The sequence below is a fragment of the Gopherus flavomarginatus genome, chromosome 13 (genome assembly GCF_025201925.1).
Source record: "Gopherus flavomarginatus isolate rGopFla2 chromosome 13, rGopFla2.mat.asm, whole genome shotgun sequence".
Taxonomy (NCBI): Eukaryota; Metazoa; Chordata; order Testudines; family Testudinidae; genus Gopherus; species Gopherus flavomarginatus.
This window is the reverse complement of record NC_066629.1, coordinates 21,212,717-21,232,066: the sequence shown is the minus strand read 5'-3', so window position 1 is coordinate 21,232,066 and position 19,350 is coordinate 21,212,717. Positions and strand designations below refer to the sequence as shown.

The window sequence follows — 19,350 nt, the reverse complement described above, 5'->3', positions numbered from 1 at the left end:
TAATCAGTGACGAGTGCCAAGTAATTCTGCATCTGTTGTTTTGAGTACCTGAACTGTTACATAGGTGTTGAGATGTTTACTGTGAGATGTGCTTGATACACGATTGAGAGGCATTTGACACCAGTTGTCTGTCCATCCATCTGTGTATCCAACCATCATTTTGATAAAGCAGCTATCCGTGTGGTATCCATCTCCCATCCTTACTCTGGCGTTACAGAGAAACATGAGTAAGCAAGAATACTTCAAGTGACGGTCTGTGTGTGTATGCCACACTTGGGATATGCATGTGCACCCGGCACCTGACTCTGGAATATGTGTGTATAGATATAGATATTACAAGCAGCGTCCATTGGTTTGCACATGCAGCGTCGCTCTCCTTGTGCTCCGAATGGAGGGCATAAATAATGGTGCGGGCTGATGCCTCTCCAGTTTCACATTCACAAAATTCATGGGGGCTGGAACTGAGACTCAGAAAATATCTAATGGAAGAGCAATGAAGCCCGTATCAGATCTGGGCTGGGGGAGCCCTCCCCCCCAGTAAATCAGTCTCAACAAACAGGCAGTGGCCCTCTGAGCATGAGCTGGGGAATGGAAGCTAAGGCTGTTAAGTCTAAGGAGAAGGCTTCACATGAGAGTAAGGACAAGCCATCTTTGTCTAAAGTTGCCCTGAAGATTTGGCCCGTACAGGTGCCAAGGACTTTGGCCCGAGTAAATCTAGGCAGGAGAAGGAGATACACTAGGGTATGCATCCAGAGGTTCAAATATTGACTCTCATGGTGAAGACTCGAAACAAACAGCTCCTGGTGCTGTGATCCACTTCTAGAGTTGAAGGTGTACTGGTAACACGGCCCTAGAGGGAGCTGACTGCCATGGTGAGCAGGGAATCTCTGGCTCCAGTCGAACCACCAATTGGTGCTCCTCTTATTCTAGGGCAGTCTCAGATTGATGTCCCCTTGGAGGACATCTTTGCTCTTCCCTATCAGGACCACCTCTTCCTGAGACTTTCTTTCTTCCCACCCTTGAGGCATGGCCATCAGGACCATTGGTTCCACCGGAGATCCAGCTTTCTCTTCGGATGAGTCACAGGCCCTGTAGGAATCTCTGCGGCATCAGGCAGAGCTGGAATGGGACATGAGCCCAAGAAGATCAGGGTTCCAGCCTCTGACCAGCCACGATTGTCCAAGAGACAGGTGGTCTCCTATGCCATGGCTTCCTCCTATGCTGGTTGATCCATTATACTGGCAACATTGGGGACCAGGAGAGTCCTACTCTAGTCACCCAGGATTGGTTCATGAGTCCTATTTGCCGTTGCGTGGCCATCCACAACCAGCCCTGTTTGATTATTTGGAGGAGGAAGGTGAGCCAGATCTGACCATGCTGGTAGCAACCTTGTTGTCTTCACCGGATGAGGCAGTAACTCCATCTTCTCCATCTCCACCGGATGACTTCAAGCAATATCAAGAGCTCATGCACAGGCTTACAGCAAAGCAACAGATTTTGCTTGAGGAAGTCCAGGAGCCTCAGCATAGTTGACTTCAGCATTGTGGTCCCTGTCAGACAGCCCTCTACATCAATGAGGTCATCATGAGCTGCAAAGATGGTCACACTCCTTGTTCTACTTCTGCTCAAGAGAGGGCCGAGAAGCATATTCCATCAAAGGGAGAGAGGGGAAAGGGAAAAATGTTCTCTCACTCACCGCTTAACTCTTTGGTGGTGCAGGTGGCTACAGAGTGGTCCAAGCAACACCACCCAAAGACTACTCCCTTTGATAAGGGATACAAGCAATTAGATGTAAGTGACTTGACTTCCTAGGGGGAGAGATCTTCTCTTCCACCTCCCTCCAGTTCAGTTTATTGAATTATCAAGTCCTCTTGGCCAAATTGGATTTCACCAATTATGCTAAGTTTATGAATTTAAGGACAAGCTCCCTGAAGAGAATAGAGTCTTCTTCCAGGCCACAGTGGATGAGGGCAGATGGGTGTCCACAGTTCCCTCCAGGCTGCGGTGGATACAGCAGATACTGTGTCTAGAAGGATGGCTATAGCCATTGTTATGAGGAAATACTCATGGTTTCAGTCCTCAGGTTTCGCTAGAGAGGTGCAGAGTACCATCCAAAATCTGCCCTTGGTACAACCAGCCTGTTCCATGAGAAGCAGATGAGTGTTTCCAGTCCCTTAAAGACTTGAGGACGACGCTTTGCTCGGTGGACATTTATACCTCTGTTCTCAAGAGAAAACTCCATTGATACGGGTGTAGGGTACCTCCTCAGCCTTTTTATCACCAACATCCTCAGGAACCACCATACAGGAGAAACATTTATAGACGCAGGAAGTCAGCCTCTGCAACATCCACTGCCACATTGAACTCTATCCCCCAGGCGAAGTTTCTTTTGACGGAATTGTCAAGACCCGCTTCCTTTAATGATGCCTCTTCATTGCCCTCCTCAGATATTCAGAGGCTGCCTTACCTCATTTGCCATTTGGAGGGCTCTGACTACAGACAAATGGGTATTAGAAATTATTCATGGTGGCTCTGATAGAGGTGCTGGTAAATCCTACATACAAACCCCCTTCCCGGTTCCATTCTCAAAGAGATTCTACGACAAGAGGTGAACTTCCTCCTCCTCATGGGAGCCACAGAAATGGATTCTATTCCCTTTACTTTCTGATTCCCCAACAAGAATGGGGGGATGGAGGCCAGTTCTCTCTGTACTCACCAGAGAAGAGCAACATCAAGGGCAAGGTGACAGTTCTGCCCAAGGTTTTGGACTCTTATTTGGTGGACAAAACTGGGAAGGCTTCCAATGGGGATCCCTTTCTAATGGCTAACACCAGAAGAGTCAGTTAGCTGGTGGCACTCATGGCAGATCCACCACATACCATCTGCTATAAAAAAAAGCATCATTATGCCCCTACCCCAGATTCATCCCTAAAGTAATTTCCGAGTTCCATATGAGTCCGGTCATTCACTTACCTGTGTTTTTCTCTAAGCCTCATGCTTTGGAAGAGGGGAGACAGCTGTATTATCTGGACATCCAAAGGGTTTTGGCCTTTTCTCTGCAAAGAACAAAGGAATTAGAAAGACATCTAAACTATTTTTTTTCCATAGCAGAGTGATCGAGGGGTCAAGCTATATCGGCTCAGAGATTTTCAAAATGGATCTTACTATTACCTTCAGTTATCAATTAGCTTGTGTTCCTCCACCCAGGAGGGTTAAGGGCTCATTCCATCAGAGAGCAAACTGCTTCAGCTGCATCTCTGAGAGACATCTGTACTGGAGATGGATAGTGCAGCCAATTGAAGCTCTTTGCATACCTTCAGGAGACATTATGCTCTGGTCCGGTCATCAACTGTGTATACAGCTGAGGGGAAAGCAGTACTCCAGTCAGCTATCACTTCTATGTCCTTGCACCCAGCCCAGGTGTTACTACTCCTTGTTAATCTCCCACCTGTGGAATACACACCAGACCATCACTCAAAGAAGAAATGGAGTTTACTTACCTGTAACTGCAAGTTTTGAGATGTGTTGTCCCTGTTTGTATTTCACTACCTGCCCGCCATCCCCTCTGTTTGGACTGTAGTGTAAAAAGAAAAAGGAGAGTGGCCCGCACCACCTTTTATGCCCTCAACTGAGAGCATGAGGAGAGGTATAGTGCATATATGGGCCAACAGATGCAGCTTGTAAAAATATTCTGGATGGGGAAATTGGGGCACACAGAGAGCTTAAGAGACTCACCCAAGATCATGCAATGCATCAGGAACAAAGCCAGGGTGTGAACCCAGAAGTTCTGACTTTCTGACCCCTTCCCCAGGCACTGGGGTAACATTCTTTCACAGTTCTTCCCAATCTTACCTAATTTAAGAACCGTCAGAGAGGAAGTGGGCTCCAGTTCACCTTAAGGAAGAAGTGAGTCTTATTATTTGTACTCTGCCCTGGGAAGAAGCAGGGAGGCTAAGAAACACTAGACTGTTGCATGTTCTGCGTTGGCAGTGGCCAAGTGTTTGTCTTGGAAAGTCACATACCAGTATCATGTGGGTTTGTGTTTTGATATCTCCTTGCCATAATTAGTAGATGGTTTCTTCATCCAGGGTAGAGCACACAGAAGATCCACCACTATCCCAGCCCTGCTTAGCCAGGACATTCCCTTTTAAATATATAAATGCATTTTCCCTTGGGTAGAAAGTATCAAAGTGGTGGGATTGGTTTTTGGCAGAATGAACATTTGACAGGCTCCCCCCATGCACCTTCCCTCCAGTCCTACTGATCCACTGACTGCATCATTAGCAACTCATGCCAGATGATTGCCAATAAGTCAGGAATGACCTTTGGATCATTTACCATGGGCTGGCGGTTTTGCATTGCAAAGGTTTGCAGTGCAGATGTTTGCAGTTGGCCTTGCTTTGCACATTGCTGCTTTGGCACCTTGTGCTCACAACCTGTGCAGTGCTGAACTCAGTAATCATGCCTGCGCTTACTTTCAACCTGTCTACTCCTTTGCCTGGCGTGCTCTGGATGGTCGGCCCTGCTCTGCTCCTGCACCTTGGGAATTCTCCCCCAGGACTTGGCAATTGATTTGCATACCCTGTACACAGCTGGAAAGATGTATAAGGGTCAAATCTGGCCCCTATGTTTTTTGTTAGCTTCTGTCACCAGGCTAGCTGATAATGCAGAAGCAGGGTTGATCTTGCAGTTAGCTCAGTTGTCCAAGTCAGAACTTTTGGGTTCTCGTTCCTGTTTTGCAGCTGATTAATTGTGTAACTGATTAGATCATTTCCCTGAATTCTAATTTACGTGTCTGTAAGACAGATATACTTACCTTCTTTGTAAGCGTCTACATTAGTGTTTGCAAAAGCTTTTGGATATCTGCAGAAAAAAAGTGCCATGGAAACACAGTAGTATTTTAGAGGAATAAATAAATGTGCCGGGTTTCTGAAATGCAAAGGATCAAGACTAAAGCTCACACATCACTTCTATCAGGCACAGTCAGACATCACTGTTCTGCTGGATCAGTGAAAGGGCAGTAACCAGTCCTTAGTCACTGTACTGCAGACTGTTACAGCCTTGTATTCTTAATTCTGAGCGAAAGAGCTTAATTCTCCGCTCTGTATGTGCTGAACTACATGGCTAATGGGTGGCAATGGTGCATTTGAATGTCATACTAGGTTTATTGGTGATCACTGCCTTTTTTAAAATCAAGTTGTTACACTGAACATTGGGTCTGGAATCTGGCTGGTTCCAGGCACAAATCAGCAAAAAATGTAATTATTATGATTTAAGTGCCAACATTGTGGTTGGTATTGTAGTAGAAACAGAGAGCAAGACGGCCTCTGCTCCTGAGGTTTCATGCTTGCTATTGCTTTCACATTAGAAGTTATGCCTAATTGTGGTTAACCTCCTGCAAGGACATCTCTGAAGGCAGTAATATGGCATCTGTCCAGGCTTTAGGGCTGCACATTCACCTGAACCTGGCATCTGGCTCCTGTACATTTATACATCTACAAGCAGATAATTGTTGCTCCTGGCAGCATTCGTTTGTAGAGTAGGCGTGCATGGAGCTGCTTAGAGGGAGAGTCCAGGTCCACAGGCTAGTCCTGCTTATGTAGTGTATCATGTGGGGAGAAACAGAACAGATTTCCCAAATTTAGCCCTTTAGTTTTTAATCCAGCTTTGGTAATAATTTAGGCTCTAGTGCAGGGTGTGCAAACTTTTAGGCCTGAGGGCCACATCTGGGTATGGAAATTGTATGGCGCGCTATGAATGTTCATGAAATTGGGGTTGGAGTGCAGGAGGGGGTGTGGGCTCTGGGGTGGGGCCAGAAATGAGGAGGTCAGGGTGCGAGAGGGGGCTCCGGGCTGGGGCAGGGATGCAAGAGGGGAAGGGTTCTGGCTGGAAGTGCGGGCTCTGAGGTGGGGCTGGGGATGAGGGATTTGGGGTGCAGGAGGGGGCTGCAGGCTAGGACCAAGGGGTTTGGAGGGCAGGAGGGGGCTCTGGGCTGGGGTAGGGGGTGAGGGCTCTGGCTGGGGCTGCAGGCCCAGGGGTGGGGCCAAAATTGAGGAGTTCAGGGTGTGGGAGGGGGCTTCAGGCTTGGGCAGGGGGCTGGGGCATGGGAGGGGGTCGGGGTGCAGGCTTTGAGTGTCACTTACCTCAAGCAGCTCCTGGAACCAGTGGCGTGTCCCCCTTCTAGCTCCTGTGCGGAGGTGCAGCCAGGCAGCTCTGCGCGCTGCCCTGTCCACAGGCACTGCCCCTGCAGCTCCCATTAGCTGCAGTTCCCAGCCAGTGGGAGCTGCAGGGGTGGAGCTTGGGGCAGGGGCAGCACGCAGAGCCCCCTGGCTGCCCCTAAATGTAGGAGCCGGAGTGGGGACATGCTGCTGCTTCCAGGAGCCTTGGCACATGCACGCCAAGTGGCCTCAGACCCTGCTCCCTAGTGGGAGCTTGAGGGCTGGATGTGGCCAATGGGCTGTAGTTTGGCCCCCCCCGGCTCTAGTGCCTAAAGTATCCGAGTCCCACCTGTGTCTCTGACATTTTGCATTGCAGCTCTGGCAATCTGATGACTTTGGGCAGACCTGGATAATGATTCAGGAACACGTGAAATCTTTTTCTTGGTATGTATTGGATCTTTGAGTCTCTATGGAACCTTTTCCCCTTTATGTCCTCTCAGGCCTCATTACTTCTCCCTCATCCTTTGCCAAGAACTCAGGCATAGAAGACGCTGGCAAGTATGGAGATACAGAAGTCCATTCTCCCCCAAAGTTAACTCTGTAATAAGTGGCTATCACAGCAGTTTACCATGGGGATATGGGGCAGAAGCATGAGATGGAAAGCTAACAGTACTTGAAGCTTCTCCAGCTTGTCACATATTGTGTCTCCACAACTTTCACAAACTAAGCATTATTAAGCTGTGTTGATATTTGGATAGTCTGCAAAGGAAAAACCAACACATAGCAAATACTGGTGTTGGTGAGACAGTAGGTTGCCCTTGTCAGTTGGTTTTAAACCCTGAGTCTCACGGAGATGCACTGTCTTTTTCTTTCATGTTTGTGCAGCACCTAGCACCTGGAATACTGATCTAGGACTAGAGCCCCTAGGCACTGCAGCAAAATGTATAATAGTAAGAGGCAATTTAAAAAAAACATTTTTAAAACTTACTGTTCATGAAAGTTCTTGTAGCAATTTTTAGCAAGAGTGGAGGTGTCTTGCCCAAAATCTAACTCGTATGGTTATTCTGCAATTTCAGGTAGAGACTGTGTTCTCCTTCACTTCCTGTCCTAAATGGTTGTTGTGCACTGTTAAACAGCTGCAGCAAAATGTCAGAATCAAGATCTGTTGGGTGGGTCTGAGGGAACAGTTTTACTCTAAAGCTTAAAAGGTCTTTCATTCAAAAGGTATTTAATTCAAAAGACTTGATCCTGCTCTCATTGCAGTTAATGATTAAACTCCTATTGACATGAATGGTACGGGATCAGGCCTTAATAGAGCTAATGACAGTCCCTTGAGATCAAAACTACTTATATCCATTTCATGCCATCAGTTTGCGGTGAAACTTGCACTAAGGGCCCCCATTTCTGATTGGAAGGTGATTTTTTGCTGGTTCCTTGAGTGGTCACTGTAAATAGATTTCAGAGTAGTAAACAAAAAAAATCGAACCTGCTATCCAGTTATCGACTGCTCTGCCATTGTGATTATTTGTGTTGTCCAGTATAAGAATCCATCAGTTTCTAGCTAGCAGGTTTTTTACATTCTAGTGATAAGTAACTTGCCTTGATAAATCTCTAAAACAGGCACATAGGACTGAACTGAAACCATCTCTGTACATCTTGAATATTACTTATTAAATTTAATACTCCTCTTATAACTTGTATGGGGGTTGGGGAGAAAATGATTGACTTTCAGATTACGATGAAAGAACAAGGAAACAATTAATAAAATGTTAGCAATTTCCTTGTCTTTCAACCAGCTGTTGAGCTGCTTAATTGGTCTTTTCGATGCATCTTGAACATAAATTAAAAAAAAATGGAGAGAGGGGAAATGTCAGTTATTTTTGAAGTTGTCATCCTTTATTTTGACCAGGTGTTCTGTGAGTAGTTTGACAATACTAATCAGAATTTAGATCCAAATTTTGCAAATAACCTCTCTTCATAATGAGGTGAACCAACCCCCCAGATCTCATCATCCAACTTCAGAGTGCTCAAAATTCTGATCCAAGTGTTGAGGTTTGAGCCCATCTCTTGTTAAATGACTTGCGTATAAATACCTGATGCTGTCTTGATAGTGGGGTGAGCACAAAAATAATATACCTGCTTTCTTTCTTTTATACAAGGGGCATTGACCCGTATGATAAACTGAATACAGTTTACATAGAACGACATGAGCCTACAGGGTCCTCAACTATAATTCGCAGCACAGATTTCTTTCAAACCAGGGAAAACAAAGAAATCATTCTGGAAGAGGTTGAAGACTTTCAGCTCAGGGACAAATATCTGTTTGCCACAAAGACTGTGGTAAGTAGCACGTAAGAAAAATCACTGTGTAGGCAAATGTATTACATTAATCTGCTGGGTGACCTTGGGCAAGTCACTTCACTGCCTCAGTTTCCCCATCTGAAACAGGGATACTGACTGACTTTGTAAAGTGCTTTGAGATCTGCAGATGAAAAGCACTATATAAGGACCTAGGTTTTGTGATTATTCAATCCCATCTAACACATTTTGAAGTCAGTGGAAGGACTCTTATTTCATGGAACTGAATTGGGCTCTGAACCTTCAGTACAATAATGGACAATACTTAGCTAGTCAGGCTCCGTTAGTGACAGAACAAAAGTAAAGGAACATACTTTAAGCCTTGAGGCAAAACATTAAAGATTGCGTAAGTTCATTGTCAGTTTGAGAAGGAAAAATTAGCTGGAGTTTGTGAGCTGACTTCATTATCCTTTAGCGATTGGCGCTAAGCCTTGTGCTTTCTAAGAGAAATACAGCTCCTGACACCAGGGGTGAAAATAAAAAAAACCACCACATATTAATATACAGTAACCTGGACATGCCAGTCAGTACTTCTGCTGAGAGCTGACTCACATTTGAACAAGTCGTCTAGAGATTATTAGAGCATTTAGCAGGGCTAAAACTATGCATACTGCTGCACCAAAGTACTTTGAGATGTTCTATTGAGTCCACTGTAAAAGCACCACCATGCTGTGTGGATAAATACAGGAGTTCAATCTCCAGGGCTGTTCATCTGGCACCTTACTCTAGCACACATGAACAAGCATGGCTAAATGGCTCTGTTGGAAAGACATAGTCTAAAATGACCGGATAGACCAAGTGTCAGTGTTTTTCTTTAACAATGTGCAGCTCAGGGTTGATAGAAGATGGGCTTGGAACAGCAGTATTTTTATATATTTATTTGACTTTAGTGAGTTAGGCAGAACTAGGTCAAGCTGCAAAGGGCTGGAATTATGGCAGGAAAGAACTAGACGTTTATAAGTAAAGGGAAGGCAGAAATTGACGATAGCGAGGTGGAGCTAGGGAAAGAGGATATATGCCTGCACTAATTTAGTTAAGGCCACTAAATTGACTGACTTCAAAATTATTCGGATCTGATCTGAAAAGCTTTATTCCCCCCCTCCTGCCGAATATAAACACATTAAGTTTTTATCCTTCTACTATCGAGATATTTTTAACAAGCCAGTCCCTAGTCACTTTTCTGTGTTTCCCCCAAAATGTTTAATGCTTCCTGTGGATTTTGCAGCATTAAGTAGCGAGCGTACACCAGAGCTGGAGTAATATTTACCCGTAGCCATGTGAATACTCTCAACAGGTAAAAGCATGTCTGAAGAGAATGGTTCGAAGGACGCTTTCAGTTGCTAAAAGTTACATCCTGCAAAAACTGAAGCCCTCAACTTTTTTAATATGTCAAGCTGGCACTGGGTCTATTCCAAAGCGGGATCAGACCCTAAGTCATCTGAGAGAGTTAAGATATTCTTGTTAGCTTTATCGTCAATGGGAGCTGCATGGTTTTTGGTGCTAAATTAAGCCAAATAGGAAGCAGACATTGGAAATCTGTACTCAGAGTTGTCTTGTTCTGTGAGATACGAGCCTTTGTCCCCCACTTCTTTCTTATGTTGCCCCCATTACCTTAGTGGGTAAGTGCCTCATCATCGTTAATGCATTTTTCCTCACAATGACCCTTTGACGGAGGGTAGTGCTGTTGTCCCTATTTTACAGCTGGGAAACTGAGGCACGGAAAGTCAAAATGATTTGCCCAAGGACATACAGCGAGCCTGTAGCAGAGCAGGAAATTGAACCTGAACCCCAGATTAGTGCCTCAATCATTGGATCAGCCTTCTTACTGCTGTTGAAGTGGTATGAGATCAGTCCCCAGTGCTGCAGATTTGGGGAGAGGGGTTTTCAGGATGTCACTCTGCTCGTTGTTCCCCTTGGCAATACAGTTATAACAAACAGAAGAAAGTGCTATTTTTAAACATCCAACTTGGGAGCATGAAGTTTAGCAGCATCGCCAACCTTGAATGTTCAAAATTCCCAAATCAGGTCCCAAAAAACCATGAGATTGGCTTAAAAATTATGAGATTTAAGCATAATAAAATTAGGGTTTTTTTTGGTTTGCCTTCTGGATTTTTAGCCTTTAGGGTTCACTGGGTCACTTTTTCAAGTTTTCCTCTGCAACCATAAAGGTTAGGGGAAAAAAGTTGAGGGTCACATAGTCCCATGACTCCTGGAGCTGGGGCTTTAAGTCAAACAACTATTGTGAGAATTACAATAAAATTGGGTGAGTTGGCAACATTGAGTTAGGCACCTAAATCCATAGTGAGGCACTGTAACAAGGGCTCAATGTGTCAAGTGGGGCCACCCTCATTTGCCCAGTGTGGGATTGATACACCCCATCACACAGTTATCAGTGGTTTTTTTATTGCCTTTGAGTCAAACAGTCATGATCAAGGGGCTCAGAACTCTTTGCAGGACCGAGCAGTCAGTCAGTCTGCAGTCCCTGATCCTCCTGGCTGGAGCAAATAAAAGCAATTGGGGATCTGACTCTCTGTGCGGGGCAGAGTGAACAATCAGTCTAAATCAGGAGTCCCCAGTAGCCATGCCTAGTGGTAAGTGCTGTGGGGAGGGGAACTCTAGGGCACTGGGTTCTGGGACCCAGGGCCTTCTGAAGCCAGTAAATTCCTCAGTAAGGGTTCAAACATCAGCTCCTAATACATTCCCTGGGTCAGTTCCTACCATAAAGCCCATCTCAGCTATCTCCTGGGCTGGCAGTAACTCAGCATCTGTCAGACTCTGCAGTCAGCTGATCATCGGCAGTATAATCCAGCTTCATGGTCCCAACAGCCTGAGGAGTCAACAGTTCCTCATCCACTAGCCCCAGCTGAGCTGGGCTGCCTCCTTTTATCTGTCCCTTCTGCTTGGAGCATGTGCAGCGGGGTGGGGTGTGGGGGGGGGGTGTGGCCTCCTAGGCCCACAGTGATTGGTCAGCCCCGTTTGCTCAGTGGGAGGTTAATGCATCTGGTTACAGGCATCTTCATTGCCTGGGTGCTGAGCACCATTGACATTTCAGTGGGAATTGTGGGTATTTAGCAACTCAGAAAATTAGGTCACTTCTTTTGGAGCCTAGATACAAATTTAGGTGACTAACTTAGACCTCCCATGTTTGGATATTTTGGCCATGATTTTTATAACATAATACTCATCCCTAAAACAGTAAATATCAACATTAAAGCATTGAGGCTATTCTGCAAAGGACATAAATAAAAACAAACATGTTAATTTCATGCAGCCTGGTTGGAAGAACTATGGCAGGAAAACATCAGCCTTTGACAACCTGGCTGATCAGTTGAGAGGTGGGGTTGTTTCCAGCTTCCAAAAGAGTGCTCAGAACAATGAAGAATCTAAAGGCTCAATGCTGTGCATTTGAAAGGGATCTCACTCTCCTTTCTCAAAAAGACAGAGAAATCCCCAACAGGTTCAAGCTAGTTTTTTGGCCATATATCCAATCTATGTGATTTCCAAGGCTCCTGTTTCCTTAGTTAGCACTGATAGTATATGGGGCAAATAGATGAATAAATTGCAGAGAGGTTGCTATGTTATCAGTAATAAGATCTCATCTGCTGGCATAGGGGGCATACAGTTTTCAGGTTTCACAATCACAGGGAACAGTTAAGCCATTTTTGTGTTTTTAGTATCCTAGTACCTCAGGATCTCATCCAAACTAGCCATCAAGTTACTATGTTGTGGGTTTTTTTGGAGAGTGGGTAAGGTATTTGCTTGCTTTTTCTACTGTTGAGTTTGTTAATTTGTATCTGCTCTGTCTTTAACCTGTTTTATATGCAATTGTGAATTTAGAAATAAAAAAAGATTCCTAACATTTTTTCCTCCTCTTCATAGCATTTATTGGGCAGCCAGCAGCAAACTTCAGTCCAGCTCTGGGTTTCCTTCAACCGCAAACCAATGCGAGCTGCGCAGTTTGTAACGAGACATCCAGTAAAGGTAAAATGGAGTTGATTTATGGCATCTCCCTCTTCCTCCCTCAGCCAAAAGCACCTTCGCTGTGTATAGGATCCGAATAGCATTTTTACTCGTTAACTAGTAGCTGCAGTAGCTAGATTGGTAGGAGAGGTAGTCTTATTCTATACTTAGTTCAAAACAGTTCGGCCTTCTCATGTTTGGCATGGAATGGAAGCAAGGTGTCACAATGATCCTGCTGTTTACACAGGAGTAACTTTACCCATGCGCATGATGCCTATTGATATCAGTGGGGCTGCAGACAAGAGTAAAATTACTTGTGCATACGTGTTTGCAGAATCGAGGCTGAGAGAGCCGAGAAAAATAGTTCTGACCATTTTTTTAGGCAGAGGTTTTTAAATGAGTGTGATCTAGAGGGGAGTGGCCGTTGGATTCTAAATACTGACAGCATTGCTGTGCCCCAGAAACTCATTGTCTGTGGGGGGCCTTCTCGCCCCTCATGCAAGAGCCTGTCAGAATAACTCTGGTAACTGGGGGGTATAGGGGCTGCTCCCTGCTAGCACCATTGTGGATACGTCCCAGCCCAAATAGAGTAGTGTCACAGAATAGACAGGTAATAGAGTAGTGTCATGGCCCACCCACCTTCTACACCAGCCTGTGGAGCTGGCTGGCAGCAGATGGGATGAGCTGAGCCTGCAGCACTTTGGAAAAGGACTGTGCAGCGTACACATGTCCCCCTCGGGGGTAGGGGGGTAAGCTGGGCAAGGATTGTGCCTCCTGAGAGTGTGTGTGTAAGCTCAGCGTGGGCCAGTGCTTTTGACAGAACAGTCTGGTCTGGAATGTTTCACGCTCTGCCACACAGAAGGGGCGCAATGGCTCAATCAGGGTTTCAAAGACCCCTGTGATACTATCCCAGCAAACCCAAAGATGGGCTGGCACTGCTGATTCTGCCACTTCCCAAAGCAGCAGTGTACAGACAAGTGCCCTGCTGCCTTCGTGATATTTGCTGAGGTGTACGCAGAGCACTCGGCAAATAAGCGGGGTGTGTTCTATGTTTGAGGCCTTGTTCAGATCTGAACAGAAATGGGCCAGGTACAGATATGGCTTGGTGGATGATGAATTTTAAGAATGCTGCCATGCTAATATTTGTTGGACTTCTTTGTGGACAGACTGTACTTTGAGGAGGGGTTTGGTGGAGGTGGAAGGAGAGAGAGAGATCACATGTACAAGAAGCAGAGGGGAGAAATTTGTTTGCCAAGTGGAAAAACTGTTTTTGGTGGAGGGAGGAGGATTTATTTTTAGGCACCTAAGAGGAAACAACAAACAGTGGAGGGTAGGAAAACCTCCCAGCATGTGTCTATGTAAGTGATGGATAGGCTGAGCGAATCAATGTTGTTGACCGCCCCCTAAGGAATACTACATTGCGGATGCGTCTGAGGACCAGGTGTTCGTGTGTGTCAGCCACAGTAACAACCGCACCAACCTCTACATCTCAGAAGCAGAAGGCCTGAAGTTTTCTCTGTCTTTAGAAAATGTGCTGTACTACAGTCCTGGAGGGGCGGGCAGTGATACGCTGGTCAGGTAAGGAGGGCTGGGCCGGCTTGATGGACTCCCCTGGCTGGGTGGCTTGAGAAACTCAAGATGGGGTTCATCTGGGAGAGGATGCAACATAATAAGTAGCAGCTATGAGCATTTAACCTCACAACTCCCCTAAAAGGTAGGAATTATGCCCATTTTACAGAGGAGGTGGAGTTGTTAAGTGGTTCATCCAAGATCACAGAAGAAGTTAGTAGTAGAGCTGAGATTAGATCTCAGGAGTTCCCGTCTCCCACTCCTATGTTTAGACCAGGTCCTTAGGTGTAACCCCATTGTGTTAATGGCATAAGACCAGCATGAGTGAGCGGAGCATTACTCCCTGTCGCAGTCTGAAGAACCTAGGCTATGAGGAAGGTACAGAGGGATTGGGGCTTCTTCTCACTGGGGGCTTTGAGGTGACTCTGTAGAAGCATTTGATGAAAGGGCTCAGTGTATTGACAGAGGTAAATTAGTCACTCTCGTTCAGTAAATTGGCTTTCCATGCTTTGTTTGAACTGGATAGTTTTGTGAGGAGAGAGGCCCCTGATGTGGAACGTACCAGTGTGTTCTCCCCCAGAATCCCAGCACTTACTGCAATTAACCAAATGACCCACACGTGCGTTCCATTGCAGGTATTTTGCCAACGAGCCTTTTGCAGACTTCCACCGTGTCGAGGGCGTGAGAGGAGTGTACATCGCCACCCTGATAAACGGCTCGTTCAGCGAAGAGAACATGAGGTCTGTCATCACCTTTGACAAAGGTGGAACCTGGGAATTCCTGCAGGCTCCGGCATATACGGGTTATGGAGAAAAGATAGATTGCGAGGTAACAATGAGTAAAACCCAGTGTTTCGGGGAGGGAGGGAGCATTTTTACCCTCCTTGCTTCCTCTTTGAAGTGTTGTTGGGTCAGTCATTAACCATTTGCTCCCTTGGAAGAATTGTTGGATCAGTCATTAACTATTTGCTCCCTTGGAAGGATCAGTGCAGGAATAAAACGGAAAAGAAAGGTGACAAAAATGAAAATGTTATCTGTTTTATTAAGTGTCCAGTCACCAGTCCCTGTGGTACAGCCTGTGGTTGAATGATAATTTTAAAAGGAATAGATTACAAACAGAGAGGGTGAAGACCAGGGTTAAGCATCCTACAGTACTAAAAGTATCAGAAGATCTTGGGAGACAGGACCTTGGTTTTATGTTGCAGTCAGAGCGATGCCACCTCCAGCAGCCCCCAGCATCATCCTGGAGCACTGGGTCCGTACTGGGGCGAAAGCCTTTCCACTCGTTTCCCTAGCCGGCTAGGTAGAGGAGGCCAGTGTTAGCCTTGATTGTTCAAGAAGCTTCTCTGTGTTTACTGTAAAGAGAGAAAATGCCAGTTACAACGGAGTCAGTTGAAAGGATCTGAGGCAGTACCAGTTTGAAGACATTGTGGGTGAACTCCCAGCCCTGTTGAAGTCAGTGACAAAACTTCCATTGACGTCAATAGGGCCAGGATTCCATCTGTTGTCTCAATATCAAATCACACAGATGCTAAAAATACAGGGCTCGGTTTTGCTTAGCATGGGGTAAGAGGGTTTAAGGAGTGCCTTATCTTTGTGGATCCCGCCTGTGGATGTACGTTGTCTTATCAGAGACCACAAGCCCTGCTCCCCTGCCAGCTTCAGTGCCAAGTCTAGCACTTAAATGCTGAAGGCTTTATGTGCAGGTACATCACATTGCTGTAGTCCAGCTGAGAGGTTACCAAGGTTTCTTCTCTACCTTACAGGGGTGTTGGGGGCCAGGCTCAAGGACCTGTCGTAGGGAAGTGGCTTGATGCACTGAACAAGCATGACATATTTAAAAGGCCTTCGTATTGTGAAAGTCTCTTAAACGTTAAGCAGATTAATCTGGACAATAAAACACTTTCTGCATGTCTATTAGTGTCTTTTTTATTACAGTGCTGGGAGTTTTTTCCCTCGTGTTCTTCAGGATTTTTTTCCTTCCAAATGTAGCTTTTAATGAAAGTTTTGAAGGTCACTGTTTTTCTGGACGTTGTAAAGATTACAGTGGAGGTCCCTTTTATTTTATTTTTTTATTATTCAGAAAAAATAAATGATACATTTAGTTGCATTTTGCAGAACACTGAAAAAAAAACGAGGACACATCCCCTGCAAAAGGAATTTCATTGTAAGAGTTCACTGTAGGCAGATTTTATATCATATAATCTTATTTGTTTCTCGGCTTTTCGATGGTGGTGTCTTTGTAGTATCCTAGTGCCTCACGTAGACCTGTGAATTTATCCTCACAACACCCCTGTGAGGAAGAGAAGCATTCTTCTTCTTCTTCTAGATGGGGAAACTGAGGCACAGAGGTTTGTGATGATCCTTTGTTCCCAAGGGAGTTCATTGCACAGTCTTGGGCCAGCTCTCTCTTCTGTACAGACAAGCTTTACCCTTACTGATGAGATTTCCATTTTGCCAGAGGATCAAAAATTTCCACTGTGGTCTTCATGCTGGATCCTTAGTGGGTTCTTTAGCTATCCTGGGCCCAGGCCATTGCGTGCCTTCAAGGACCAAGACCGTGAACTTGATTCGATAATCTGTGGGAGCTCAGTGTAGGGAGCGGAGGCAGGTGTGATGTGCTCATGGTACCTTCTGTTGCTGAGGTGACACACTGCAGCGGGCTGTGCCAGTTGGAGTTTCTTAAACGCTGAAGGCTTTATGCACAGGTACATCACATTGCTGTAGTCCAGCTGAGAGGTTACCAAGGTTTCTTCTCTACCTTATAGGGGTGTTGGAAGGTTGAATTCACAAAGGTTTGGGAAGCATTTTGAGATGCTCACATGGGATCATGGCACATTGAATGCCTTTTACAATAGCAAGTGGCATAGTGTGTTTTTTCTATTCCAGTTTTCAAAGGGCTGCTCTCTTCATCTGGCCCAGCGACTGAGTCAGCTGCTTAACTTCCAGTTGCGTAGGATGCCCATTCTCTCCAAAGAATCTGCTCCAGGACTGATCATTGCCACAGGTATATTTTTCTCGAGAGCCTGATCCTGTGAGTTCCTGTTGACTTGCGGGTGCTCAGTGTGTTGCAGGATGGAGCCATTATGTCTATTAAATACATTTTTTGTTACAAAAATCCATTAAAATATGAATTTTGCAATCCTTTGTCCTCAGCACTCCTTATACAATTATTACTACATATAGATTTCACCACCTTCTTGCTGGAGGTAGAAACCCATTACACGCTTTGTACTCTGTTCCTGCCTCTCTCAAAATGAAGGCGTTTTTAAAGCATACAGGGACTAATATCTGACTCACTGTTTTATTGCAGAAGGCTCGCTCTATTGAACATTTCAAACAGAGCTGATTTCATCTGGCCGTACTTATCTTGATGTAGTTTTCCTGCTTGCTTTTAAAGCCTGTAATCATCTTTTAAAACTTCTTATTTAAAGTAACTCATAGATAGTATGAAAAATTAACTCCTCAAAAAAAACTCTTGATTACAAATTAAAAAAATAGCTCAGAGGGGGCTGAGTTTGTTTTAAGAAACCCACTAAGAAATATCAGGAAAAATGATGCTCTGATTTCTTAGGCTCGGTTGGCAAGAACATGGCAAGCAAAACGAACGTGTATGTTTCAAGCAGTGCAGGAGCAAGGTGGAGAGAGGTAAGGATACCAATTGCATTGAACTTGTATGGCGGTTTAGCCAAGAAGGCATCTCTATGGGGCAAGCATTGCTATATTTGTCTGTAACTATTATATACAGTACATTATGTATTAAAGATGACTGACACATCCTTAATTCACACCCCCAAGCACAAACCAAGTAGCTTTCATTGAAATGTGCTGAATACCCTAGAAATGGAATTAAAAAGGACTTTGAGCGTACAACCAATGTTTCCTGGTCCTACTTACTCTGACAGATGCTACAGTATGTGTTATTTCATCCATAGAAAGGCTTGGAACAGTAGAAAGCACCAGTTTTCTATTCTGTATTGCACGGTTCTGCAAGACATTTTCCAAGTGTGTTAAAGATACCTGTGTACATAGATGTTCACATATGCCATAGGTATGCAAAACATCATTTATTAATTAAAAATTGGCAAAACTAAGCAATATAAAGTTAAAATCTGGCACAACATACAGCTAGAGCCTTCTGTGGCTGTATTATCAAGACCAGCATGATGCAGCTGGACCATCAGTCAGAGTGGGTGGTTAGGAAGTTTGACCTTGTGTTAAAGGCAATGCACTCCAACTGAAGAGATCTGCATTCAGTTCTTAGCTCTGCTACAGACTCCTTACTTGCAAACTCGGGCAAGTCACTTAGTCAAGAGAGATTAAACTTCAGTCCCCATCTGCAGAGAGAGACAGTATCATTTCCTCTGTTTTTCTTGTCTCTCTAGATTGCAAATCTTTGGGGCAGTACCTAGCGCAGTGGAGCCCTGATGTCAGTTGGCACTTCTAGGTGCTATTGTAATGGAAATAATAATAGCAGCACATACTGGGGCATCACTGAGGATTGCTGAATTCAGGGGACCCGGGGAAGCGAGAATAATGTTTACTTTCCTCTTGTGCTTAATGCTGTTTTCATCTGGATTTTCAGAGGCATCAGACATGTTGGATTAAAGCCTTCGATGTACCTGTTTATATGTCTTCTATGTTTGAGTGTTGCCCTCTTAAAATGCAGACAAAACTCAGAGAAAACCCAGTGTTTTCTGCCTGTCTGAGTGGCTGAGAAGCCCCTTGGCATCTTCCAGTGGAATGAGACGTTGTTCTCAGTTTACGGGTGTTGAGTGTTCTTTACTAACTGGGTGTTCTGGTCTGTGGCATGGTTTGTGGTCTGTCTGTACATTTTGCTGTTAGTGTAATATGGTGTTTCAACATCTGTAAACTGTTTAATCCTGTGAATAAAGCGGCCTCCTTTTCCTCCCAGTAAATGCTGTGCGGTTTGGTTAACGTTTGGGCAGCAGTGGGAATACGCCACTGTTTTTGTTACTGCCGAGATACAACCTTGTCCAAAGAACCCCTGTCCTTGAAAGCATGTACATATCAAAGAGTCAGCCTAGGAAAGGCAATGGGGGAGCCGTGTTTCTTCACATAGGAACTTCTGGGGTGACATGGAAGTGTTTGATCTTAAAAAGCAAGACAGCCACAGGCAATTCCTGTTCTGACTTGACCTTGCACAAGGAGGGCTCCGTGTAGAAATACAAGGTAAAAATGTGATGGGTAAGAGAGGGAGCATCAGTTCACAAAACCCTGGCTTCTGAGTTACTCAGTGGGATTGTTTAAATCTTCCTCTTTGTGCAAAGAGGGGAGCAGAAGGG

General features: G+C 45.0%; 1 protein-coding gene across 5 annotated transcripts in view; it reads left to right on the top strand.

Moving 5' to 3' along the window:
- Window positions 1–19,350, top strand: part of SORL1 (sortilin related receptor 1) — a 105,230-nt gene that overhangs the window by 21,843 nt on the left and 64,037 nt on the right. For all 5 annotated transcript variants that reach the window (XM_050921924.1, XM_050921921.1, XM_050921920.1 and 2 more), the window contains exons 5-11: window positions 6,535–6,602; window positions 8,318–8,498; window positions 12,396–12,497; window positions 13,885–14,054; window positions 14,681–14,873; window positions 16,934–17,051; window positions 17,619–17,692. In XM_050921924.1, coding sequence (XP_050777881.1) covers window positions 6,535–6,602; window positions 8,318–8,498; window positions 12,396–12,497; window positions 13,885–14,054; window positions 14,681–14,873; window positions 16,934–17,051; window positions 17,619–17,692 — 906 coding nt within the window. The remainder of the gene's footprint in view (window positions 1–6,534; window positions 6,603–8,317; window positions 8,499–12,395; window positions 12,498–13,884; window positions 14,055–14,680; window positions 14,874–16,933; window positions 17,052–17,618; window positions 17,693–19,350) is intronic.